Source organism: Kogia breviceps, chromosome 1 (genome assembly GCF_026419965.1).
Source record: "Kogia breviceps isolate mKogBre1 chromosome 1, mKogBre1 haplotype 1, whole genome shotgun sequence".
NCBI classification, from domain to species: domain Eukaryota; kingdom Metazoa; phylum Chordata; class Mammalia; order Artiodactyla; family Physeteridae; genus Kogia; species Kogia breviceps.
The window spans coordinates 115,743,253-115,771,175 of NC_081310.1; the positions used below are offsets into that span (position 1 = coordinate 115,743,253).

General features: G+C 42.3%; 1 protein-coding gene across 1 annotated transcript; it reads left to right on the forward strand.

Moving 5' to 3' along the window:
• Positions 1 to 11,358: 11,358 nt before the first annotated feature.
• CHI3L2 (chitinase 3 like 2) lies at positions 11,359 to 20,856 on the forward strand. Its single transcript, XM_059074075.1, has 7 exons — positions 11,359 to 11,398; positions 13,701 to 13,902; positions 14,194 to 14,250; positions 15,248 to 15,257; positions 16,911 to 17,093; positions 19,561 to 19,677; positions 20,713 to 20,856. The coding sequence occupies exons 1-7, from the start codon at positions 11,359 to 11,361 to the stop codon at positions 20,854 to 20,856; spliced, it is 753 nt and encodes a 250-aa protein (XP_058930058.1).
• Positions 20,857 to 27,923: the final 7,067 nt, after the last annotated feature.

Genomic DNA, 27,923 nt, shown 5'->3' on the forward strand with positions numbered 1-27,923 from the left:
TGTCTGCATCTTTATTCATGTCCTGGCCCTAGGTTCTTCATAACCTTTTTAAAATTTTTAGATTCCATATATATGTGTTATCATACAGTATTTGTTTTTCTCTTTCTGACTTACTTCACTCAGTAGGACAGACTCTAGGTCCATCCACCTCACTACAAATAACTCAGTTTTGTTTCTTTTTATGGCCGAGTAAAATTCCGTTGTATATATGTGCCACATCTTCTTTATCCATTCATCTGTCGATGGACATGGTTGATTCCATGTCCTGGCTATTGTAAATGTGCGGCAGTGAACGTTGTGGTACATGACTATTCTTGAATTATGGTTTTCTCAGGGTATATGCCCAGTAGTGAGATTGCTGAATCCTATGGTAGTTCTATTTTTAGCTTTTAAAGGAACCTCCATACTGTTCTCCATAGTGGCTGTATCAATTTACATTCCCACCAACAGTGCAAGAGGGTTCCCTTTTCTCCATACCCTCTCCAGCATTTATTGACTGTAGGTTTTTTGATGATGGACATTCTCACCAGTGTGATGTGATACCTCATTGTAGTTTTGATTTGCATTTCTCTAATGAGTAGTGATGTTGAGCATCCTTTCATGTGTTTGTTGGCAATCTGTATATCTGCTTTGGAGAAATGTCTATTTAGGTCTTCTGCCCATTTTTGGATTGGGTTGTTTGTTTTTTGGATATTGAGCTGCATGAGCTACTTGTAAATTTTGGAGATTAATCTTTTGTCAGTTACTTCATTTGCAAATATTCTCTCCCATTCTAAGGATTGTCTTTTTGTCTTGTTTATGGTTTCCTTTGCTGTGCAAAAGCTTTTAAGTTTCATTAGGTCCCATTTGTTTATTTGTGTTTTTATTTCCATTTCTCTAGGAGGTGGATCAAGAAAGATCTTGCTGTGATTTATGTCATAGAGTGTTCTGCCTATGTTTTCTTCTAAGAGTTTGATAGTGTCCAGTCTTACACTTAGGTCTTTAATCCATTTTGAGTTTTTTTTTTTTTTTTTTTTTTTTTTTTTTTTTTTTTTTTTGCGGTATGCGGGCTTCTCACTGTTGTGGCCTCTCCCGTTGCGGAGCACAGGCTCCGGACGCGCAGGCCTAGCGGCCATGGCTCACGGGCTTAGTTGCTCCGCGGCATGTGGGATCTTCCCGGACCAGGGCACGAACCCGTGTCTCCTGCATCGGCAGGCAGATTCTCAACCACTGCGCCACCAGGGAAGCCCTTGAGTTTATTTTTGTGTATGCTATTAGCAAGTGTTCTAATTTCATTCTTTTACAAGTAGCTGTCCAGTTTTCCCAGCACCACTTATTGAAGAGGCTGTCTTTTCTGCATTGTATATTCTTGCCTCCTTTATCAAAGATAAGGTGACCATATGTGCATGGGTTTATCTCTGGGCTTTCTATCCTGTTCCATTGATCTACATTTCTGTTTTTTTGCCAGTACCATACTGTCTTGATTACTGTAGCTTTGTAGTATAGTCTGAAGTCTGGGAGCCTGATTTCTCCAGCTCTGCTTTTCTTTCTCAAGGTTGCTTTGGCTATTCAGGGTATTTTGTGTTTCCATGCAAATTGTGAAAATTTTTGTTCTACTTCTGTGAAAAATGCCATTGGTAGTTTGATACATCCTTCATTTTTATTTCCTCCTGTGGCAGAACTGAGTTCTAAATTTCCTCCTCAAGCAAATCCCTGAAAAGCATATTTCTGACCAAACCTTGGGTTAATAAGTATAGTTATTTCCACCTTTAGGGATTTAGGTCTTCCCTGGGGTTTGAAACAGAGCTAGATCTTCCCTTCCTAAGTGTCTGTAAATCAAGCTGACCCAGAGTTGGCATTGAAATCTGGTCTTATAACCAAAATGTACATCCTCATGCTCCCCCCATCTGGTGATTCTCAGTTCCTATGATGCTCATAAAGTCTCTCAGTCACTCTTGTTCCCACCCGGAGACTTGCTTGAGATTTGGCTGCAGTGCACATTTCTGACTCTTCTCTGCACCTTAGCAAAGCCAATGTCCTCTTTCTAATCCTGTCTGAAAGCTTGTTTTCTGAAAGAAGCCAGCCCCATTCCTCCCAGGGGACTGCAGCCATTCTCTAGCCACAGTCCTCCATTCCATTTACACTGCTGTTCTATGTGTATTTTATTCCCTATTCCTTCATCCTGCATCTGACACAAGTCTCACCTACACCCTTTTTCCTGGGTTAGATGCAGAAGCTATAAATAAAAATTGACAGATCAGACTTCAAAAAATATTTTTAATTGCACAAAGATAATATAAACAAAATATAAAGTGAACAAAATGGGAAAAATATAAAATAAATATGAGAGAGAAAAGATTAATGTGTATATAATAGAGAGGAAACTCCTAAAAAGCAATACCAAAAAGAAGGACAATCCAATAGGAATGGGCAGGCAATAGTATTGGCCAATAAACAAATAACATAATTGATCAATGTTTAATTTTAATGTAAATTAAAAATAAGGCATTATTGTTTAATATAAAATATATAAAAGACTGATAATAACTATTATTTGTTAGAATGGGGGTGATGGGCCCACTCCACATATTGTAGGAGGGAGTGTAAACTGAGGAACATTTTGAAGACTAATATAGAAGTAGTAAATGCACGTTTTTTTGGTACAAACTCATGTCATTGCAGTATTTACTGTAATCGTGAAATTTGGAAACTAAAACATCCATGAGTGGGTAATTGTAGCTGTTGAAAAAGGCATATAAATTGATATATCTTCACTGGTGACACATAAGGATGCTTTATCACAAATTGGTGAGTGTATGTATGTGTATGTGTGTGTGTGTGTGTGTGTTTGTGTGTGTGTGTGTGTGTGTGTGGAGAGAGAAAGAGGAGAGTTAAGAATGATATATCCTATAGCCACTATGGAGAACAGTATGGAGGTTTCTTAAAAAACTAAAAGTAGAACTACCATATGACCCAGCAATCTCACTCTTAGGCATATACCTGGTGAAAACAATAATTTGAAGAGATACATGCACCTCAATGTTCATTACAGCACTATTTACAATAACCAGGACATGGAAGCAACCTAAATGTCCATTGAGGGATGAATGGATAAAGAAGATGTGGTACATATATACAATGGAATATTACTCAGCCATAAAATGAATGAAATAATGCCATTTGCAGCTACATGTATGGACCTAAGTATTGTCAAACTGAGTGAAGTAAGTCAGACAAAGACAAATATCATATGATATCGCTTATATGTGGAATCTAAAAAAAGAAATGAAACAAATGAACTTATTTACAAAACAGAAATAGAGTCATAGATGTAGGAAACAAACTTATGGTTACCGAGGGGGAAAGGAGAGGGAGGGATAAATTAGGAGATCGGGATTGACATATATACAGTACTATATATAAAACAGATAACTAATAAGAACTTGTTGTGTAGCACAGGGAACTCTACTCAGTATTCTGTAATGACCTATATGGGAAAAGAATCTAAAAAAGAGTAGATACATGTAATATGTATAACTGATTCACTTTGCTCCACAACAGAAACTAACACAACATTGTAAATCAACTATTCTCCAATGAAAATTAATTGAAAAAAGAATGATATATACTAAACTGTTACAGTGGTTTCTTTAGAGAATGACTAAGTACTTTCATTTTCTGCTTTATATACTTTCTTATATCCTTTCATTTTCTTTAGGGTTTTGGTGCAGGGTAAATTTGCTACAATTATATTTTTTTTTCAAATTTTCAGTTTTGGGTGCAAAGGAACAATTCATTTATGCATTTGTCTCCACCCCTAAGGACATAAGTTATTGGAAAGCTGGAACCATATCATATTAATATTTATAAAGTAGATGACATAAACTTTCCATTAATCTATTTTGAACTGGTTTTCTTTTATACAGTTTAAAAGCTGATGTTCTGTTTAGGATGTACAGCATTCCCCCCTTACCCACGGAGTATAAGTTCCAAGACCACCAGTGAATGACAGAAACAGTGGATAGCACTGAACCCTATATATACTATGTGTTTTCTTTTTCCTATACAGACATACCTATTGTAAAGTTTAGTTTATAAGTGAGGCACAGTAAGATAATATCCTAATTGCCAGCATCATTACTCTTACACTTTGGGGCTATTATTAAGTAAAATAAGGGTTACTTGAACACAAGCCCTGCAATACCAGGACAGTTGATCTGATATCCAAGAAGGGTACTAAGTGACTAAATGGGTGGAAGCGGATGCAACACAGATATGCTGAACAAAGTAATGATTCACACACCAGGTGGGCTGGAGAGGGATAGCCTAAGATTTTATCATGCTACTCAAAACAGCTCTCAATTTTAAACTTATGAGTTGTTTATTTCTGGAATTTTCCATTTAATATTTTCAGACACTGGTTGACCACAGGTAACCGAAACCATGGAAAATGAAACCAGGGAAAGCAAAACCATGGATGAGAAGGGACTCCTGTACTTCATTTCCCATAGTATTATAGTTAGCTGTATAGTTGACCCTTAAATAACGTGGGGCTCAGGGATGCCAGCCCTCTGCACAGTAAAAAATCTACATAAAACCTTACATTTGGCCCTCTGTATCCATGGTTTTACATCCGAAGATTCAACCACAGATTGCGTAGCACTGTAGTATGTATTTATTGAAAAAAATTCGCACATAAGTGGACCCATACAGTTCAAACCTGTGTTGTTCAATGGTCAACTGTATTTACAAATCTGTCTTCATAAGTACAAGTTCCTTGAGGCAGATCACATGCATCCCCTATAGGCCTCTAAAAGTTCATTGCAAAGTGTCGACTTCACATAAAGTTTGCTGAACTTGTTGGATGGTGAGTGACTGCAAAACTTACTCCCTGCTCAGGCCTCAATCTTTCCACCCATATTCTCCTTCTCTTCCACAGTGGAGCTTTGAGTTTAGAACATACTAGTGTCTCTTGTGAGAGCATGAATCTAGTAAGGAATATCTCTAATTTAGGCTTTGAGTCAAAATAGACAATGGAGCAGAAGACCCTGCTTGGGACAGAATCCACAGCTTGGACCTGAAATGAGACTTGTTTAAGCAGAAGGTCTGCACACAAATGTCATGACCTTGATAATGAAAACCAAACTATGTTTGGTCTTTTAGTCTTGGGGGCAAATTTATTATTTTCCAGAATTAAAATAAAGGGAGAAAAAAGATACATGTCTTCTACCAACATAATAAAGCATAATAGCAGGAAAGAACAGATGAATCCTGAATTACATTCTTTAGGATACTGTCCATGAGCCTGGCCAACTGATTAAAATACTGAGATGAATATGTGCAAAGAAATGCAAGCCAGTGTGCAATTCACAGGTACACTCACAAAATGCTAGGGTTACCTTTTCTAGCAAGGCAGGAAATACTCACCATAGGATGGGAAGACCTCAGTTCAAACTGAATAAATTATTAGTCAAATAAACTAGATTAGGTGATGTGATCTTGTGGAAATATCAAAGATACCAAATTGAAATTAGGAGGTTGGGGTTTTGATTCCAGGTTCTGTCTTTAACTAGGTGTAGGATCTTGGACCTGTAATTAAACATTTCTGGGCCATGATTTTCTCTTCTCTAAAATGAGGAAATTAAAATTGATAAGTAGTTTTCAAAATTGTTGTTGTTGTTTTGAAAATTCCAGAACACTTTCTTCAAATGTAAGTTTAGAGAAGCTCCATGTATACAAACATAAAAATGAAACTACTCTAATTGAAGCTGGTATGGGTGCCTGGAACCATCTGTTCCCACAAGGCTGCCTTTGGTCGGAACCCAGGGAACTCCAGACTCCTCGAAACTCAGTGTAAAAGTTGCTGGACAGGGTAATCCTTGGAATCACTTTCATTTCTGACTGGTTACAAATCAAGGACCCTAATAAAATTAGTTGCTAAAAGTTACAAATTCAGACATTATGTTGGGCATAGATTTTAGCCTGGGAAACATGGAGGCACCAACATCCAGTGATGACATGGTTAGTTATTTTTCACACCTTGGTTGCCCTATGTCAGAAAGTCTTCTATAAGTACTAGAAAATTTCTATAAGAAATTTTCTATAAGTCAAATCTAGTTTATTTGACTAATTATAAGCAACTGAAAAGGTCCTAATATATCTTTTTCTACTGAAACTATTGAAACCTAATTCTGATTTTTATAGTAAGTCCCCTACTTTACCAAGTTCTAACTAAGCAAATGTGATTATCTTAGAATAAACTCAAATTTATCTTTTCCCAGGCTACCTATCTCTGACTGTAGTTAGTTCAGCACTCGTCCAATGACAACTACTGGGAAACATTGATCTACCCTAGTTTCAAAATTATGAAGCTCTGTATTCACCCAAAAAACAAGCACACTGGTTTTCTATATAAATCCTCAGATCTCCATACTGCTTTCTCCTAAACAAATAGATGAACAAACAAACAAAAATGTTTCCAAAGTCTCGTTTTAATTTGCAAGGAGAATGAACTCTTTTGTATGCATAATGTTAATATTATACATAATAATTATATTTTTCTCTGCTGTGTTTTGTAAACCTCACTGAAGAAACCAGAAGAAAGTTAAAGTTTCCACACCATTTTCTTGACCCCCTCTCAATGGGCTGAGCTGAGTGATTTTCATATTGACTCAGGTTCTGTAGGCTTCTGGAGCCATGGAGAAGCAGAGCAGGTAGGAATGAACTCCTGACAGATCAAGTTCCATGGTAAACGTTAATAAATATGACTGAGACAGCAAAATGGTGGAATAGAAGGTTTCAGCCCTCATTCCCCCACAGAAACACCTATGTGGCAATCATTCATAGATGAAAATACCTGCCTAAGGGCTCCAGAATCCAGGTGGGAGATTACAGAACCTGGGTAGAACACAGAAATGAAAAAAAGACACATTGAAGAGGGTAGGGGGGACAGTTTTATTTTACCTGTGTCACCTCTCTCCCAAGCCTACACAGCACCAAGAGAGATGCCTCACCTCACACTTAAGATGGCTTTTATTACAAAACCTAAAAGATAACAAATGTTGATGAAGATGTGGAGAAAAAGGACCACTTGTACAATGTTGGTGGGAATACAAATTGATGCAGCCACTATGGAAAACAGTATGGAGTTTCCTCAAATAATTAAAAATAGAACTACCACATGATCCAGCAATTCCACTTCTAGATATGTATCCAAAGGAAATGAAGTCAGGATCTTGAAGATCCTGAACTCACATATTCATTGGAATATTATCCACAATAGCCGAGACAAGGAGGTGACATTCACCAACAGATGAATAGGTAAAGAAATGTGGTCTGTACATACAATGAAATATTATTCAGCCTTAAAAAAAGGGAAACCCCATCATTTGTGACAACACGGATGAACCTGGAGGACATTACGCTAAGTTAAGTAAGTCAGACACAGAAGAAAAAATTCTGCATGATACCACTTATAAAATGAATCTAAAATAGTCAAACTCATAGAAGCAGAGACTAGAATGGTAGTTGCCAGGGGCTGGGGCGAGGTGGAAAAAGGAAGGTATTAGTCAAGTGTACCAAGTTTTCATTACACAGATGAGTATGTCCTAGAGACCAGTATATATAGTTAACAATATCATAGACTTAATTTGTTATGAGAATAAATCTTATGTTAAGTGTTCTTATCACAATATAGTAATAATAATAGGGCTGGAGGAAACTTTTGGTCATGATGGATAAGTTTAAGGCATTGATTGTGGTGATAGTTTCATGGGTGTATACTTATCTCCAAACTCATCAAGTTGTATATATTAATTATGCACAGCTTTTTATATGTAAAAATGAAATAAAATACAACAGAAAAACATGACCAAGCCCAAGTTCTTCTCTAATTCACAGATACATTTTTAAAAGTGTTATCTTGTTCCAGGGCACATCCAAGCACTTTAAAAAGCGACAATTATTGTGTTTTCTTCCTGATCACAGAAGTGCTGCATGATCATTAAGGAAAACGTGGAAATTACAAGGCCTCTGGATTCTTTGATTGCACCAAAGGAAAAGCCAACCATCCTTCTCCATCCTGTTCTGTTCTCAGGATCCAAGTCGTATCCTTCTCCATCCTGACCCCCTCTCTTCATCCAGGGATGGCTTCAAGAACTCATTTAATCTATTGGCCTATTAGTATCTTAAAGGTCAACTCAATATTAACTCCTCCAAAATTAAAACTATTGCTTTTAGTGTACACTTTCCCCCTCTACAACATGGCATGATGAATGTTAGCTTTAATATTCTATGATTTGGTAACCATAAAAAATGACTCCAGTTCACATTTTATTTTATTTATTTTTTTTTGCGGTACGCGGGCCTCTCACTATTGTGGCCTCTCCCGTTGCGGAGCACAGGCTAAGGACGCGCAGGGTCAGCGGCCATGGCTCATGGGCCTAGCCGCTCTGCGACATGTGGAATCTTCCAGGACCGGGGCACGAACCCGTGTCCCCTGCATCGGCAGTCGGACTCTCAACCACTGAGCCACCAGGGAAGCCCCTCACATTTTATTTTATTTTATTTTATTTTATTATCTTGGGTCTATATTTCACATCTAACTCATCTGAGAGGGTCCCTTTAGATGTGGACCCATGCAAAAGTAAATGTTCTCAAGAAATGCATGTGACATAATATAATGTTATATATTTTAAAAAGCAGAAACAAAAGTGTATATGAGATGTGCTACAGTGTTAAACTGCACAGATTCATCCATGAACAGAATATAGGGGCAGAGTATAAAGAAACTTACCTAGTAAGTTCGCTACCTGAAATTAGCATTTCAAATCAGTTAAGAAAATATGAATTTTAATAAATAATATTAAAGCATGTAGCTAGCTATTTGGGAAAAAAGCTCCATCCACATGCATTAAAGAAAAAATTAACTCCATATAGGTCAAAGACCAAAATGTAAAAAATAAATGACAAAATGTTAGAAGAAAACATAACTAATTTTTAAAAATATAATCTTGGGTTTAAAATGCCCGTTTGCTTAAGCAAGATACCAAAGCCAGAACTCATAAAAAATTTTAAAAAAAGATTGATTTTAACTACATCTAAATTAAAAACATTGTGGGCAAAAGCACCACAAACAAAATTTTAAAAAAACTAAGAAAATTTATATTTGCAACACATTTGACAAAGCTCTAATAAACTTTATATATAAAGTCAGGGCTAATTTACTTATGGTATAGAGTTCTTTCAAATAAAAAGGAAAATCCAATAGAAAAGTAGACAAAAAAATATGCACGCAGTGCTCTGACAATGAAATGCAAATGATTCATAAATGTAAACAATAACACTCATTTAAAAGAGTGCAAATTAAAACAATGAGGTAACATCTGTCACCTATGAAATTGGCAGAGATAACAGAGTTGAAAGATGTGCAGTCTTTGAAAGGCAGTTTTACAATAACTCTCAAAATTTAAAAATTCAAATACCCTTTGACCTATCAATTCTACGGTTAGGGATTTCTCCTAGAGATAGACTCCTACACATATAAAGAATAGATATTTTCATGGATGTTCATTTTAGCTTTGTTTTAAATAACAAAAGTATCTAGAGATAAGCTAAATGTTTATCAATAGGAAGTGATTAAGTAAATGAAGGTATAGCCCTACAATGGAATGCAATGAAGCCAGTAGAAAGACTGAGTTAGATACGGACTGATTTGGAAGGATATCTAGGTATATTAAATAGGAAAAATGTAAAGAAAGTGAATATTTTATGCTCCTATTTGGACATAACACTAGATTTCTTAAAAGGTGAACAAGTATGGCCGGTACAGTGAAGTAGCAGGACGTACCGGTTAGAATTATCAAAGCAACTTTACTTTTGGCTCTGGTCTCTTTAAGTTTGCTGCTCAATGGAGATGGTTCTACCCTCTTCCTGGATTTTTCTTCTGACTTGCAGGTAATAAAAGTTCTACAGTCAATATAAGTTACAAACACAATTCAGTTTACTAGCCAGTCCCAGATGATAACCAAGACTCCAAACTTGACTGAATGTTAAATCTGATCCTTTTCCCCAGACCAGCCTGCTATGGGATGCTGCTTGAACCCACCTTCCTCTTCTCTTTTCTTGCTTTACTCTTCCACCCCCTCATTTTCCATCTTGCTATTTTGATTTCTGAACCAGCTTTAGTCAAAGCCAGGGGAGGGAGAAGAGTGGCAAGAGGAATAGGATAGTTGTCACTTAACTGGTGTGGGCTTAAGAGGGCTTCATGCCTCCAGGGCCTGGCAGATGTTTCAAGCTGACATTTTTCCCTCCTGAGAGAATGTGTGCATTTTCCTCCAGCCACTGATTCCCATCTGTCCCTGCTTTTCAAGTATGTCCCTCCAAACAGCAGACTTTTTCTGTTGGGGTCATATGGCTCTTCCTTGGGCAGAATTTAAGATGGACCCAGGCCATTTCTCTTTTCTGCATGGCCCATGTCTGATATATGAGAAACAGCAGGCTCAAGGCCAGAGAGAAGTCTCCTGGGACTAACACAGAGCAAGGGAACAGAGTCAGGAAAAGTGAGAGACAGAGACACACCCACAGAGAAAGCCAGGAGACTGGAGAGGTAGTCAGGGAGCAGATCGTGTAGGGCCTTGAGAGTCTGTCTGCACCTTAGAATCTGGGGTACAATTCAATTCTAATTAATGGAGGATCTTCAATAAATATTTGTTGAGGTTTTTGTTTTTCTTGTTTCACTTAGTTCTTGTAGTTAAGAACTACACAGTCAAGTTGGGGAGGTAGACATGTACACCAGTGCACTACAGTACAGTGTGGAGACATGAGAAGAAATACAATGCACTGTGAGCAGAGGAGCAAGCTACCCTGGGCTCAGGGAGAAGCAAAAACGGTTCCATAGAGAAGGCATCATTGGGTGGTATCAGGTAAAGAAGAGCTGTAGGGTACAACCAACTGGGATGGTAGCACTGTCTGATTAGATGATCAAGAATATGCAGGCTGCAAGTGATGTGAGTATGGAGGGAGGTGAGGAAAAGAAGAAGGAGACAGATCCTGGATGATGGAGAAAGGGGATTTGGTAGCCAGAAAGCAGTAGGAGGAGGCAACCCAGAGTACCATCTCCCTTCTCAGAGACCAGATCCCTTCAGGGTGAGACTGGAGGAAAAGGACCTCTCAGTGGTTGTCTCCACTGCAGCTTTTTTTTTGACAGTTGGCATTGCACAAATCTGGGTCTCATTGCCAGAAAGTTTCATAAGGCAGATTTGCCAAGGGAAGTCTCTGGAATCTCCTGGACTTCTTCCTGCTTCCTTCCCATAAGAGAGGCTGTTGAAACCTCTAGGGCATAACAGACCCAGAGGCATCCCAGGGAAGCTGACCAGGGATATGGGAGAAATCACCATGGACCGGAAGTCTGTCTCTCTGGGCAGGTGAGCTCTGGGCTGAAAATTCAGCAGGAAGTTAATGAGGAGAGAAGAGGTAACCTAGGTAACATAGACCTATGGAAGAAGTGGTCATCTTCTTCTCCCGGGACACTAGTCTCTCTTTTCACCTCCTTATCAAAACCTATCGAGTCAAAGCAACTGCCTTAGGGGACCATCTGATCTTTACTAGATGGGCAAGGGAGCAGCCGTGGTCAGAGCCCTTCAGACAATCAGGAGTGTTTTCAGTCTGCATTTTCACAGAGCCGCCTCTTATCCAGATTGTGATATACGAGCACTGTCTTGGGAGTCCCATGTTTCATGGGCTCTGCTTTCTGCACATGTTAAAACCTTAGGGAGCCTCACCACTTCCTGTCTTCAGAATGATCTGTTGGGATAAATGTTTTCTAAAATCCCCCTTTCAACTCTGAAGTTCTAATCCAAAACTCTGGCTTTCATGGTGGCTGGGAATTTGGATGAAGGTAGGGATGAGACTAAATAAACAGGGCTATGGGTGAAGAAGGGAAGTTTTCTGGGCAGAGATGGATTATATCTTATGGAGGAAAAGGAGCCGTTTCATCGTGTCTTTCCCTCTTTCTTCCTGCCTGTGGTCTCAAGGCATGCCTGCCAACTTGGAAATGGCAAGAGCATTTTAAGTTCCCTGTTGAAGGTCTCAGCTCTGAGACCTTGGGGGAGCAGCCCACAGGGGGGCTGGCACTTTGAAGAAGGGCCTGGAGACTGACTTAACAGCAGATGTGGCAACCAGAATTCTCCTACCCACTTAGCAGGTGTGTGGAGGACCAGTTCCCTAAGAGTGATGTGAATCAGGAGAACAGAACCCTTGAATCCAGTTTCCCAGCCCCAAAGTCTGTGGAGAAGGCACAAGCCCCAACAGCTGTCATCCAAAGTTTTATCTCATTTTTAACTGCCCTTTTCTCCATTTTCAGACACCCCCCCAAATGTCCTAGTGTGGGTAAGTCTAGACAATGTCCCCAGGGTGGGGCTCATAGTTCAAGGAGTCTTGCCTTTTGGGTGTGGTTTCCAGCACCAGGGTCCTGCCCTTTCCTTCCCTTTAGGAGGGTGAATTAAGGATAAAATGGTCTCATCAGTTCTCCCAGGGGAGGTGTCCTGTGGAGAAGAGGCGGGACATGACCTCAGTCAATGAAGGCTTAGCGCACTTCCAGAGGCAGCTCACAATCCTCAATTCACCTTGCCTTGTTTTAAGAGTTAGTTGTGTGTACACACGGTGACTATTCATTTCAATTCACCCAGGAGAGTTCTGGTTCAAGCTGGTGCCCCAGGGAAATGATTAATAATGCTCCTTTTCACCCTCCAAACTGTCCCATTGGATGATAAACTATTTGGTCACCTTAACTATATTCAATTCCAGACAAGGCTGTGAGCTCCCTGAGTACAGGGACAGCATCAACCTCATTTTAGCTTCCCCAATATCCAGGACAACACTTGGCACAGAGCAGGTGGTTCAATTAATTTCTGTTGGATAAATGAATAAGCAAATGAATTCCCAGTTGAGAAAGTGTTTCTCTGTAGGGCTGTAGACTCCACAAGGCACCCAGGAGCTGGGGACCTCAAGGCCCTATAAAGAGACCTCAGTAGCTATCCCTGGAGTGCCCAGAGGAAGTGTAGCTATATCTTGCATGTAGGCACACCCACACACTCATTGCCACAGTCTGAGACAGAGAACCAGGTGTGGCTTAGCAGATTTCCTTCTCACCCACCTCTTACAGTTTTAGTGGTCTTGCTTCTTCAGGAAGTCAAGTAGTCAATGAGTCACCACTGCCTGGGTCCCCTGGGCTGTGTCCTTTCTGATGTTTGGTTTGTATCTCTGCTTCATTCTGTTTCTCTTGATGACTCTGCCAGGTTCTGACACTAACATATTGATGACTCTGAGTTTTTGTCCTGTGTGTCTCTTTGCGCATGCATGGCTCTGCTTCTATCTTTTGAGCCTCTCTCTCTGTCTTTCTCTCTCACCCACTTCAATGTTGTGTGTATCTTCTCTTCTTTTAATCCACTGATATTACTGTGTCATTCATCCATCCATCCACATTGAATCTCAGTGCTCTGTGGATGTTTTCCATATGGACGATATCTCTGTCTCTCATTGTATCTCTTAACTGGGGTCTGGATGCTCAAGAGCCAGAACTGAGGGCCCAGGTTGAATGACCCTCAGAGGCTCTGGCTGAATAAGCAAAGGAGGCCATGGCTTTTTGGGGAGAAACTTGTGGCATTCTGGGCTCTGAGGCCACCTCACTAGGTTCCCCATTGGCTCTCTTCCCTCTACTCCAGCGTCTGCCTACAAACTGGTTTGCTACTTTACCAACTGGTCACGGGACAGGCAGGAACCAGGAAAGTTCACCTTTGAGAGCACTGACCCCTTCCTATGTTCTCACCTCATCTACTCATTCGCCGGCATCAGTAACAACAAGGTCATCATCAAGGACAAGAATGATGCGATGCTTTACCAGACCATCAGCAGTCTCAAAACCAAGTCAGTAGGATGGGAGTGGGGAGCATCCAGGGTGGGTTTTGGGGGAGAGAAGATAGTTCTAAACTGTGCCTAAGACCTTCTAGCTCCATTCATTCAACTGTGCGTTTATTCAAGTGTTTTGCCTTGGGTATAATCTGATCCTTCCTGTTTTTCTCCCCCATGCCTCATCCCTTCACTGAACTTGCTGCTAAACAGCTGGAGCCCACTTACCCATATTCTAGTCCTAACCCTTTAGGCAAAGTTTTCCCTGGCAGCCAGTAAAGAAATAATCAGTGTATTCTTCTACTCCAGGAATCCCAAACTGAAAATTCTCTTGTCCGTTGGAGGGTATCTGTTTGGTTCCAAAGGGTAAGACCACAATATCTCTATTTTTTGTTTATTCTGCCGTGTAATTTCTAATCCTCGCTGCTTTTCCTCCTCTTGAAAAGAGACATTGAATTAGGCTTTAGAAAGGTCCCCCCTTGGCTTAGATGGCAAAACTGATGTGAATTTTGTCACAAGTTGAGGCATAGCACTATATTTTCTTGCGTCTTGGAAGGAACTCTGCAGGAGCTTAACACAAGCTCAGATACTTAAGTCCTGGGAGAAACTGAACTGGAAGCAGTATTTGGTAAACTTTCAATTATTTACATGAAGGTTTTTCACCTAATGGACTGTGGGGAGATGCAATTTTTTTTAAGGGTTTACGTGTTTTGAGGGTTTGAATTTGTACCATGGGGGTGGGTCAGGTAGGTGATTCCCACATAAAACTAGGTCCTTAACAGAAGCCATCAGTGGACCTCAATTTCATGGGTCATGGTTGTACAGCTGGATGGCCTGGAAGTACAAAGCAGCATAGGGGCAATCAGATCTGTTTTGCTTAAAAACAAAATAGTTATTAATATGAGACATATATTATAAATTATAATTCCTATTCATAGGAAAATGATACTCCATTTGCATCGAGCTAAATAAATACAAATATGTAAGGAAGAAAGGCACCGTTTTTTGCAATTTTTAAATGCAGTTAATCTAATTTTGAATTTCTTCTGCTTTAATTTTTTTTTAAGTGCCAACATTTTAAAAAGTTGAGAGATCTTAATCTCAGTCAGCAGAGGCTTTCCGCTTTCATGAGAAGTCTGATAAGACATCTTTCTCGTGCAGCAGGTCAGTACTCTTTACAGCTGGAGTAAGCAGAGGAAAGAAGTAGCATTAGAAGATCTATGTAGATGAGTGACCTAGGGAAAGTTAACACACCTCTCTGAGCTCAGTTTACCCATCTGTAAGATGTATATCACAACATCTACTTCATAAGGTGCGTGCAAAGACTTCGAATGAGGTAACGTATGTCATGTGCCTGACTTAGTTATCGACCAGTAAGTGTCGTCTTTTTCTTCCCCTTTTTTTATACTGAATATTTTCATCTATGAAATCAGCGGGCTGACCTAATTAATTTCTAAAGTCTCTACCAGTTCAAAACTTGTAGAATATGTAGTAAAGCAATTTCTACACACATAAAGAAAAAAGATCAACCTACCTAACTTATTTGGTTCTGCGTTAACCTCACCATGAACTCCTTTTAATTATTAATGGGTTTTCATGGCAACTATCCATCTGATTCCCAAATTCTCTCTCATTCCTAATACCTGCTTATCTTTGATTCAATTTAAAATATCTTCATTCATTCATTCTTACATTCATGCATTCATTTATTCAATAAATAATTTGAGTACTTATTGTATATTAGTTTAGTGGTTAAAAGTAGGACTTTGGAGATAAACAAATTTGGTTTGACTTTCTCTTTAGCTATATGCAAGCTGCATGAAAGTTGCTTAACTTCAGGCAATTTCTTTTATTCTTTTTCTTTTTTTTGTATTTTATTTATTTATTTATTTATTTATTTATTTATTTATTTATTTATTTATTTATTTATTTATTTTTGGCTGTGTTGGGTCTTCATTTCTATGCGAGGGCTTTCTCTAGTTGCGGTGCGCATGCCTCTCACTGTCGTGGCCTCTCTTGCTGCGGAGCACAAGCTCCAGAGGCGCAGGCTCAGTAGCCGTGGCTCACGGGCCCAGCTGCTCTGCAGCATGTGGGACCTTCCCAGGCCAGGTCTCGAACCCGTGTCCCCTGCATTGGCAGGCAGATTCTCAACCACTGCGCCACCAGGGAAGCCCTCTATTTTTCTTTTTTAGGCAATTTTTAAAATGTCTATGCTTCAATTAAAAAAAAAAAAAACTACACAATGAGGCAAATAACAGAATCAACCTAAGGATGAAGTTGTGAGGGCAGGCAATGCAAGCAAACTGTTTAGGTAGTGCTGATGTGCAAAAAAGACCTAATGGTTGCAATAATTATTGTTGTATATTAACGTTGTCATTATTATTAGGTAAATGCCAGGCTTTGTGCCAGGTGCTATGCAGCAATACTTAAAAATGTGTAATGCACAGACCTGCTTCTAAATTTCTAAAGAATGTTTGTCTTTCCTAAAATTGGAGGCTCCTGCCCAGAACATCAGATGCAACTGCTCCCTAAAAGAGATATCTTTGCTTTTCTTCTAATCACTGTGAGCACTTCTGAAATATAAGAATAAAGTTACAAACCTACTTCTACCATGTTTTTCAGATAATAGTTCAAGTTTTGCTATCTCCTCCACTGTGCTGCTGAGATACATGCAGGAACCAAATCCTCAATTTAATATTGATTGAAACAGATGAAGTCAAGACTCTAAATCTGTCTGGGGATGGGAGGTGTTGTGAGAAGTGGGAAGTGATACAAGTCAAAGGATATGTCCTCTGGAAAATACCAGTATCTTGTCTATAGCTTTGGATTTTAAATGCTGTTGGTGCCCTCTGTGTGGGCAGCTAAGAATCAACTTCCTGGCTTAAGAATTCTAGTTCAGATGAAAGCTCTTGAGGGGCTGCTGCTTTCAGGGTCCTCCCGGCTTTTAATCAGAAGCCCTGGGACTGAGGAGGTCTGACACCTTTCTTTCCCATACACACTGTGCCTCAGTCTACTTCTCTTTCTAGAAATATGCTGTGGGATACTGGATAAACAAAGGAATGCCTGTGGAGAAGGTGGTCATGGGCATTCCAATGTATGGACGTTCCTCTCCACTGACCTCTGCAGAAAACACCTTGGGGGACCCTGCCTCTGGTCCTGGAGCTGCTGGCCCCATCACCAAGTTTTCAGGCTTCCTGGCTTATTATGAGGTACCTGGAACCACCCTGTGCCTTCAGCTGCCCCGTCTCTGGGTAGGGGTTCCAGCTTCAATCTGACAATAATAAAGTATCACATCCTGAATGCTGGGAAGGGAAGTATGGAGTACTATTGGAGCATGTAAGAGAAGCTCCTCCCTCTGACTTGGGAGGGGGTCGGGGAATACTTCCTGGAGGAAGTGACGTTAGCTGACATCTGGAGAGGAGGTGGAACTAGTGAGGAGTGGGGATGGGTGGAGCAGGTATGGGAGACTGAAAAGGGAGACTGTCCTAGGTTTTTGACTTGGGCAACTATGTTGATGGTAACGGCATTTTTACTGAGTTGGGATAGGAAGGAGCAGAGTGGGCATTGGTCTCAATCGTGAGATCAGTTTTGGTCATTCTGAGTTTGAGGAGCAAGTGGGACAATGCCTGCGGGACATATAGATAAAAAGTGAGTGGTTAGGTATATGGGTTTGGATCACAGGAGATCAGTCTGTGCTAGAGATGTAGATTCTAAAATCATCAGCATAAAGATGGTATTTGAAGCCAAAGCGTGAGCCCTGACAAAACCCAAGGACCTCCTGCACCTAAGAGATAGGCAGAAGAGGAGCCCATTAAGGAAACTGACGAGATCAACAGAAGGTAGGCAGAACCCATACTGTTCTGTGCCAAAGACCTTAGAGAAGAGGGTGTTTCAAGAAGAGAGAAGTGGTCAAATGTGTCAGATTCTGTCTGGAAGTCAGACAGACCTAACATCACAGAGATAACAATCAAAGGTGTTCGGCTGATTAGACCATCATTTCTTTCTGCCCCTCAATCTGAAGAAAAAAAAAAGTTTTTTTTTAATGCATAGGAAACACTAAGAATCAAACAATAATTCAACCAACAGAAACTCTTGGGACCCTGCCATATCACAAAGTCTGGGTACTGTGAGAGCTAGAAATAAGTAATTCTTCATCCTTGTCTCAAAGGGCTTACTGTCAAGGTGGAAAGAATGTAGAATGCATTCATAATATAACTAGTTAAATAAGAGTTTAAAATCAGGATAACTATGGGGAATTCCCTGGCAGTCCAGTGGTTAGGACTCAGTGCTTTCACTGCTGAGGGCCCAGGTTCAATCCCTGGTTGGGGAACTAAGATCCTGCAAGCTGCATAGTGTGGCAAAAAAAAAGAAAAAAACAAACAAACAAACTTAAAAAAACCCCAAAGATAACTATAATAGTTAATAAAATTATGTAGGTATTGCAAAATGAGATGTGATTAAGTGGACAATGTGGAGGATCATGAGTTCAAAGATGGGTAACAGCGGAAGAGAGATACATGCTGGCCCTTGAAGGATGGGAAGGAGTTGGATCAGGTAAGGAAAGAATAATATCCTACATCTTGGTTTCCCCTTGGAGTCCTAGTCTAGCCTCTTGTCAATGGCGTGGGCAAGCTATAAACCCATATTGAGGGACTTGGCATCCACTCAGGTACTCAGTGAGTGTAATGTTCAATTTTTCCTCTCTTCTCACACAGGGGAATGATTGAGGCACCTTGTTCAGCTGGTAAGGGCAAAGGGGCATGGGTCACCATGGTAGTCCTCACTGAATCATTTAATATAAGGGATAAGAGAAGTCAGTGCTCAGAATCTGCTGGTAGGATTTTAGTATGGACCACTGGATACACACTCCCCTATTTCATGGAAAATTTAATTTGATTGTTCAGTTTACCACCTTAGATCATCATAACTTTGACAAACTGGTATTTGCTTAAATATTCAACTTTCCATTTTCTACCCTCTTTGAGGCAAACGTGAGTATAAATAATCTAAAAAAAGTAAGCAAGATCCAAAATGAGTTTTCTACGTGACCTTAAAATACATTTTTTTCCACTGAAGATTTATCTCATTTAGTAGCTCTTACTTACGCTCACAGAAAGAGAAAATAGCTGATGATAAAAGTGGGGATCCCAACACAGGCATGTTGGGAAGGGGAACGGGGAGAGGGAGAGCAGCAGGATTGAAGCAGGGATAATCTACAAGGGGGGGAATGATGGTGATTGTCACTGTAACGCTACATATTTATAAAGCACTTTACTGTTTTCAAAGTTGTGTTTTTCCTAACGTGTGTTACTTCATTTGATCCTAACAACAATATTGTAAGATAGGTGTATAGGAGACATAATCATAATAGTTTCCATTTTGCCAATGAAGAAATGGGAAGATTTACTGGTCAGTGCTGAGGTCTGATGTGGAACTCAAGTACTGTCTGCCCTCTAGCTGTTGGTGGCTTCTCCTGATGAGGACCTAGCACAAACAGTTCCCAAAGGTTCACCTTGGACCATCCATTCTGTATGCTGTATCTGGTCATTTCTCTCATTGATCCCTGGAGTGAAGATTCTGTTGTCCTCAAGACCCTAGTGTCTTACCTGCCCCTTCTATTTCTAAATTTCAAGAAGAACCCATTACTGACCATCTTGTTCCTCCTTCCCCTGCCAGATCTGCCAGTTCCTGAAAGGAGCCAAGATCACGAAGCTCCAGGATCATCAGGTTCCCTATGCAGTCAAGGGAAACCAGTGGGTGAGCTATGATGATGCGGAGAGAGTGGAAACCAAGGTAGGTAGGCAAGAGGCTCTGGGACAGCAGAACACTCATGCGGGTGGGGAATGGGGTGTGAGGTCAAATTAGTAGTAGTAGTAGTCTATGTGGAAGGAAAGAAGCCTCTGGGGCTCCTTTCTTGGATGGGATCCAGTGGCCTCTGTGGCTCAAACCTAGTAATGACTCTAAGCCACACCTGTGAGCACCTATGGTACATGTGGGAGAGGTGGAAAAGATGCAAGGAAGAATTAAGAATAAGGGGAGAAGCGAGGAGTGGAGAGGAGGTAGGAAGAGGAGAAGGGATAGGGAACAAAGGAGACATTGGTGCCTATACAGAGTAGTTACCCACCTGGTTGATCATCTCAGGACAAACCCTTCCGTCCTTCTCATGGATTACCTCTCTAGGAGACTCCAAATTTCTGAGCCTACCAGTTCTTTTTTTTTTTTTTTTTTTTTTTTTTTTTTTTTTGCGATATGCGGGCCTCTCACTGTTGTGGCCTCTCCCGTTGCGGAGCACAGGCTCCGGACGCGCAGGCCTCGCGGCCATGGCTCACGGGCCCAGCTGCTCCGCGGCACGTGGGATCCTCCCGGACCAGGGCACGAACTCGTGTCTCCTGCATCGGCAGGCGGACCCCCAACCACTGCGCCACCAGGGAAGCCCCTACCAGTTCTTAGATCTTGCTAAGACCTTTGTTTGCCTTCCAGGCTTAAAGCAGGACAAAGGCATCAATGTAATTGACAACCCAATTGTAATTCAAATCTTGCTAGTGGCTTCCTAGTTCCTACTCCTCATCCGGGAGCCTCTAGTGTTTCAGAGCCTCCAAGAACACTGAAGCTAGGGTGTGGTTATTCCATGAGAAGTGGTTAATAGTGGGTGGCCTTCTCTTCATTTTATAAGCCTCCTTAAGCGACCTTTCCCTTCAGGGAATCCATGACTTCATAGGCTATAAGTCTACTTCTGCACTCTAAGCTCAAACCCTCATCTGAACCTGACTTGGGTCTTGGGCCTTTAACAGTCTCCTGTAACCTCTGTATGTCCTTCTGAACCCTCAGGTTCAGTTCCTAAAGAATCTAAACCTGAGAGGGGCCATGATCTGGTCCATTGACATGGATGACTTTACCAGCAAATCCTGCAGCCAGGGCTCCTACCCCCTCGTTCAAGCTGTCAAGAGAAGCCTTGGCTCCCTAGGAAGATAACAGAGTCCAGGACAGGCTGGGAGTGGGCGGAGAGCTGGGCAGAGTGGGACACAGGAGACTGGGGGAGATCATCTTCACATATTTGGATTGATCCATTCTTATGTCCTTTGGACCTTCTGCCTTGTTTCCTTATTGATTAGGCTGGTTCTGTCCTTTTGGTGGGTTTCCCATAGATTTTAAAAATATAACAGTAATAATTTGTTTACTATTTATTAAGATAAGGGCTTTCTTTTCATATAGAGTGAGCATAAACATTGACTCCACCACAAAATCATCAGCCTGTTTTAATTTTCTAAATCAGAATAAATCTGATTTTATGTCCCCCACTCACTGCTGAGAAATCCAATCTCAGTCGTTAGTAAAGCTCCCTCCCTCTCCACATCCACAGTTGATCTTACTTTAGGCATTCAGGAGGTCTCATGGTCAACATTGATGACCAAGCCCACTATTGCCTTAACGGCAGGTGGTTTGGCTCTGCTCCATCCCTGGGTGCCTGGTTCCCCAGATGAATCGTAAGCATATCCTCTTGTGCAGGTGAGAGCCGCTGCTGACCAACCAGCTGTGTGCAGTGGAGGAGCAGGAGACTGGGAATCACTGCAGACAGACAACTGGAGAGGACTGGCCATGTTGTCCTGGAGAAGGGCCCAGAACAGTTTGAAATCTCCTAGACTATATGACTGGGCAACAGCTTTCCAACTCTGAACATCTATGGCTTAGTAACTTGACTCAGGCCTCAGGTTACTGACTTGGGCTTTGAAATAGTCTTTCTTTTATATCCAGGTTTAACTCATAGCTGAGCAGGCAAGGAGCTGCCTGCTCCTCCTCCGCGGGAATTCCTGAGTGAGATTCTCAGAGGTTAGAAGAGGCTCTCCAGATGTCTCTCCTCCAAGCCACCCCTTGACTTTCTCTCAGACTTCAGACTGGGCGTGGCTTTATTCTCCTGCAGCTGCTCACTTGTTGTCCTGAAGCAAAATGAAAAAAGCATTTGCTCCAGTCAGTGTGGCCTCATTTGTGCAATCTTTTGACCTTCTGGTATAAGGTTGTCCTGTCTCATGATTTGTGGCATCCAGGGCTGGGGTACAAATGGAGGCCTGCATATCATATGTCTAAATATTGAAATGAACCAAGTATTTTTTTTTTTTTTTTTTTTTTTTTTTTTTTTTTTTGCGGTACGCGGGTCTCTCACTGTTGTGGCCTCTCCCATTGCGGAGCACAGGCTCCGGACGTGCAGGCTCAGCGGCCATGGCTCATGGGCCCAGCCGCTCCGTGGCATGTGGGATCCTCCAGGACCGGGGCACGAACCCGTGTCCCCTGCATCGGCAGGTGGACTCTCAACCACTGCGCCACCAGGGAAGCCCGAGCCAAGTATTAAAATATGGTTTATATTCTTAACAAATATGATTTCACAATGACCTAAAAGACCAGGTTTGAATTTAGAATTCTCCGACTCCTCGGAATTCTGCACCAGCATGCAGCAGCTTGTGCTCTTGGTTCCCAGTCCGTGTGCAGCACCCTTCTCTTCCCATCTCCATCCCTGTCCCACAGAGCAAGGACCTCACATACACACTTTGCATCCAAGGTTCATCTACACCCCACCCCACCACAACATACACACACACACACACACACACACACACACACACACACAAACATCCTCTAGCACTTGTGTTCACACTAGCATTGTGGTTCACACTCAGGATTATGGGACCAGGAAAAAGGGTTGTGCAGGCCCTGAAAGTGGGCACAGGTTGTTTGGGCTATTTGGACAGGAGTCCTGGGTATCTGGATTAGGGTTAAAAGAGCAGGGATGTGGGCTTCAGGTGGATGTGCCCTGCAGTCTTCTCACCTCATGGTGACGGGTGCAGCTGGAAGAGGACAAGAATGGAGCCATCAAAAGCAGGGGGTAGCAAACTGCGGCCAACGGGTGAAATCTAACGCACTGCTTGTTTTTGTAAATCAGATTTTATGGGAAAACAGCTGTGCCCATTTTTGCTTACATATTGTGTATGGCTGCTTTCTCTCTACAGTGGCAGGGACAAGAAGTTGCAACAGATTTAGTATGGCCTACAAAGCCTAAAGTATTACTATCTGGCCCTTTATGGAAAAGTTTGCAATTCTTCCTCTAAAGCATGGTGCCCGAAGCAGGGAGTAAGGCTGCTTGAAGTCTAAGGCTGTTTCTGAGTACAGACACCCTAATTTCAGAATAAATAAATTTCCCCTCATTCTCCCACTATTCTTACAATCCTTTCCTTATTGAAAAATGATTTTTATCCTAAACTTTCTTTTTTTGGGTGCGTGGCATAAGGGATCTTATTTCCCCAACCAGAGATTGAACCAGGGTCCCCTGCAGTGGAGGCACAGAGTCTTAACTACTGGACCGCCAGGGAAGTCCCTTATCCTAAACTTTGAACAACACGTTCATTTGCATATTTAATCCTCATGGCTTCTGAAGGAGGCATTTAAGCCCAATTTGCAGATGAGTTGACTGGGGCTCAGGGAATGTAAGATCATATATCTAAGTGGTGGCAGCACTGATCTCGGAGAGACAGCAGTGAATGGTGGCTTGAAGTGAGACCTTAGTTCCCTGACCAGGAATTGAACCTGGGTAACCTGGATGAAAACAAGGAATTCTAGCCACTAGACCACCAGGGGCTAGAGGCTAGAAACAAAATTCCCCTGGCCCTTGCTCCCACTGAAAAATGTATTTCTCAGCAAGGCAAAAACTGTAAAAACAGGTACAAAGTTTATTATTAGAGACACAGTACAACAAGTGGGAGAGCCCACAGAGAAACAGTTTGTTTAGTTAAGAAAGAAACAGGGCAAAGATACACACCAGCAGAGAAAGGGTGTGGGCTGTCCTCCCTAATGAGGAGTGCAGTAAAGAGGTGGTTAAGTCATTTATATCCGGCAGTTCTTCTGGGTATTTGTTTACCTTTGGCCAATTACCTGGTTTCTTTTTCCACACCTGACCTGTCCTAGGACCCTCCCCAACAGGTGTGCACTACTTTTTCCAAGATGGATTCCAGGTGAGAGGCCTATGGCGGGCCTTGGCAGCACCTGTTCTGGGGTGGTACCCCCTCCTTTTTGACCAACAAGGAGACTTTCTGTGCCTATGCAGTATCTCCCTTGACCCAAGGATGGGAAATATGTGACCTCTTGATCTTTTACTCAAGCAGGGTTTAGCCCCTCTCAGTCCCTGCCATAAATAACTGTTATCTTAAAGTGTCCACAAGAGGCAAAGTCCAGCTATGTACCTTGTTCCTGTTGTTATTTCCATCTCGAAGGGCAAACAGGAGGCTGGTTGTAAATATCTAGTCTAAAGCCCACCTGCTTCCTTCCTCAAGAAAAATGAACAGGAGGCTAGTTGTAAGTGCCTAGCCTGGAGCCCATCTATCTCCTGCCTCAGCACCAGAATTTCTGCAGAGGAAGGGGCTTAGAGGTGGCTACATGATCCGAAGGTGAGAGAGTGGGAGTACTAGGGGATTTATTCCTTTATGTTTGAGAAAACATCAGATGTACGTAGGAAAAAACAGGGGTGGCAAATGCTGCTGGAGACTATGAGGAACTTTGTGCCCAAGGCCCCCTAAATGCTGCCCCAGAGCTCAGATCTTCTTACTATAAGGTATACGTTGTTTGGGGCACCTCTCTTGTTTTCTAACTCTGGCTCAGTCCTTTGCTTCCTCAGGTTGTTGCGTTCTTGAGAAGCAGAAGAGTGAAATGATTAAGAGCACAGTCAGGAGTCAGACTGCGTGGATTCACATCCTGGCTTTGTCACTAACTTACTGTGTGACTTTGGCCAAGTTACTTACCTTCTCTGTGCTCCAGTCTTCTCTGAAAAATGGGGATAATAAGCGTGCCTGCTGCCGGAGATGTGAGGGGTAAGTAAGGTAATATTTGCAAAGAATTTAGGCTAGTACGTGACACATCAAAAACATTATTTGTGTCTGCTGTTACTTTGATTATCATGGACAGCTGTCCAACACAGTAACCTTGGCCTCTCATGGAGCCTAAGAGTCCATCAAAGGTCCATGTCTTGGGCTCCAAGCCCTGAACTCTATGGATTCCTTTCTCACACCTGCTGTGAGGAGACAACCCTTTGCTTTGCAAATATCCAGGAGTAGATTAAGGAGGTTAGGGCCTTTTGTTTAGCTGAGATTGGAGAGGAACCCAGATCAACCTCCTACCCGCCCCTCCCCCAGCCCCAGACTCTGCTAGGAGTCCTCTGCCAAAGAGGAGCTGTATGTGCGGGTTGTATGGGGTGGTGTGGGTGAGGGATGGTGGAGCAAGAGAACCCAGGCCCCAGAGGCGGGCTGTCTCTGCTTGGGTCTCAGCTCTACTTATTCTCAGTGTGACCATAGGCAGTTTACTTAATTTCCCTTAAATCTCAGTTTCCCCAGTCTGTAAAGGGGATGACAATAATCTGCCTCAGAGGGTTGATTTGAGGATTAAATGACTTAATCCCCTCGCACATTGCATGTGCTGAATGAATGTTAGCTGTTATTACTATTTTCAAGACCTGGCCAATTCCAGTCAGTTAATGCCTCAAGTGCTTGGCAGTCAATGACTAGAGGCCAACTGAGTCAAAGGCCTGGGAAGGATCAGGGGACACTGTAGATAACAACCATGGGAGGGCCAGCAGCCCGTCATACTTATATTGAAGTCTGTAGGAGCAATTCCTGTATTCTCTGTGAACCCAGATTGCCCTTAAATGGTTCTGGATTAGAAGTTCCCAAGGGTCTGATCAGCATCTTTCAGAAGACCTTGAACACTCACCTAGCAGGTCTCTAAGCAGCAGGTGTTGCCTGGAGCCACCCGTCCCAACTGGGATTTTAGTCAGACTCAGTGGGTGTCCTGGGGCTGGTGTCAATGCTAGAGGTAAAACCACACCTTTGCTCCTCTCATTGCCTTCTGGGGCTGAGTGACCCTGAGATGTGGTCTGGACATCTGTGATGTGGCCTCATAGTGGGCTTCCTGTAGGTGCATCCCCTTCTGTCTGGGAAGTTAGCCTGGGAGTGGAGTGTAGGGAGGGAGGCAGGTCCTAAAACATTGTGATTCTCAGTGCCTCGATCCATGGACATTTTTGCTGCTGTCTTTGCTCTGATTTTTATGGCTCCCTGGAGCCTTGTCCCAGGCCTTGCTGCTTTTCCCGCCTGAATCAAAGCCTAACTATAAGTGTCTGTGCCCCGTGAATTTCCTCCATCCTCTGTAAACCGGGCAACCTTCAGTTAAACAGAAGCAAGTTTGAAAAGTGATGCTTTCTCACTCCAAACTTGGTGAAACGTCACAAACTGGTAGCCATTACCTGACATCTATTGCTACAATGGAATCAAGGAGTTGGAGGCTGGGCAGGGCTACCTACCATTGTCTGGCCATGGATAAATCCTGGTCAAATGGCAGCCTTACTTCCCTTGTCCATACTCCTCCCCTAGAGTCCAGATGGTCTCTTTGGACATGTAGGGCCTACTGTGACCTGTAATGACTTTGAACCCTAGGCCGGCCTTATACCTGTGCCAGATATACCATTTTCCTAAACGTAGTTTCAGTCAATAACCTTTTAAGGCTGTTCTTACCAAGTCTCCATTGTGTCTTGGGGTTGATTACCCAAGAAGGAAAACACAGATAAGGTTCAGAGGATAAATGGGAGCCACGTGTCCCCTGCTACCCCTTTATTCCTGGGTCAGAGGAAGGGAGCCTTGCTTGCTGAAGGGAGCCAGGTGTGGGGTGGGAAGGCCTCTGGTGCCCCCTATAAAAAGCTGTCTAGTGCCCATTCAGCCCTGGAACTCGCAATGAGCACTTCCCATCAAAAAGGGGAAATTGCTGATTCTTGCCAGTGAGTCTGTCCCAGGCGGCCCAGTTGAGCTTTCAGAGTATCTGCTTTTTATCCTCCATTTATTCTACCTCCACCCTCACTCTGTATGCTCCAAGGCTTCCTTGTCCCCTTTCTCTCTTGCAGATTCCTTGGGTTCATAACATAGTGGGGGAAGGAAGGAAGGAAGAGAGGGAGAGAAAGAGGAAGAAAGGGCCCGCTAATCACCCAAGGGCTTCAGATGGGAAAGAAAATGGATAACTCTGGTGAAGCGGGACAAGGCCATTTCCCTATGTAGGGTGATGGAGGACTTGGGCTAGCTATTCTAGTTCTGATGTTCTGTGATGCCTCCTCACTGCCAGCCACAGAGCGGGAACTCAGTGCATACACTTGACCAAGGATTAATCTACTAACAGGAACAATTAGCAGAAAACTGGATGAGGCAGTGGTTTTTCTGAATGTGTACTTTGGGGATAGGTGTGAGGGTTCCAGGGAGAGAGGCAGACAAGACCTTAAAGAGCTAATGCAGTTCCTCGAGTGCTAACTTATCCCTAGAGATGACGCCGCAGCTGTGGGTAGGAGCCCAACGAGAATGGTCACTGAGTCAGACAGCACAGCGCATCCTGGGTACAACTGGGTAGCTTGGATGGAAATAAAATTTAGGAGCATAATTTCAGGTGAGAAGTAGAGTGAAACTGGTTCTGGGAAAGTGAGTTCTAGTCCTCGGTGTGAAGGGTACGGCTACCGAAGGGGGCCCTCTGCCTGCCCTCCCCTTCTCCACCTCTGGTGCCTCCTCTGCCCTTCTCCACCACTTTGGTTTATCTTTAGGGTCTGTTCATTCAATACATATGGATAGAGAGTTGACCATGTGCCAGGCACTGGGCTGGATAAAGGGGATTCAGTGGTGTAAGCCCTCAGGGAGTTCATATTCTAGTGGGCAGACCAATAAACAATTAGTGCTTTGGGGGTGAAACATGCTGTGATAAGGATAAGAAAGCACAAATCCCAGAGGAGCCTAGAGGGAGAACAGAGAGCCCAGTCCAAATGTCACCTCTCTTGGGAAGTCTTCCCTGACTTGTTTTCTATAATGTCCTATGCATATCTCAATTTTAACACTTGTCTCATTGCATTGAGCTGAGGTTTGGTTGTGCTTACAGGTTTGACTTCCGCACCAGGCTCAGAGTTCTCTGAGGACAGGGAGCTTGTCTAGTTTTTCTTTTTGTCTTCAGAACCCAGTACTTAATATGAGTATGTTGAATGA

Excerpts from the sequence above, each read along its gene's own strand:
- CHI3L2 (XM_059074075.1), top strand. The coding sequence starts at position 11,359 with ATGGGAGAAATCACCATGGACCGGAAGTCTGTCTCTCTGG. Across the intron at positions 11,399-13,700 it reads CCGGAAGTCTGTCTCTCTGG|CGTCTGCCTACAAACTGGTT; the intron begins GCAGGTGAGCTC and ends CCTCTACTCCAG. Across the intron at positions 17,094-19,560 it reads GCTTCCTGGCTTATTATGAG|ATCTGCCAGTTCCTGAAAGG; the intron begins GTACCTGGAACC and ends TTCCCCTGCCAG.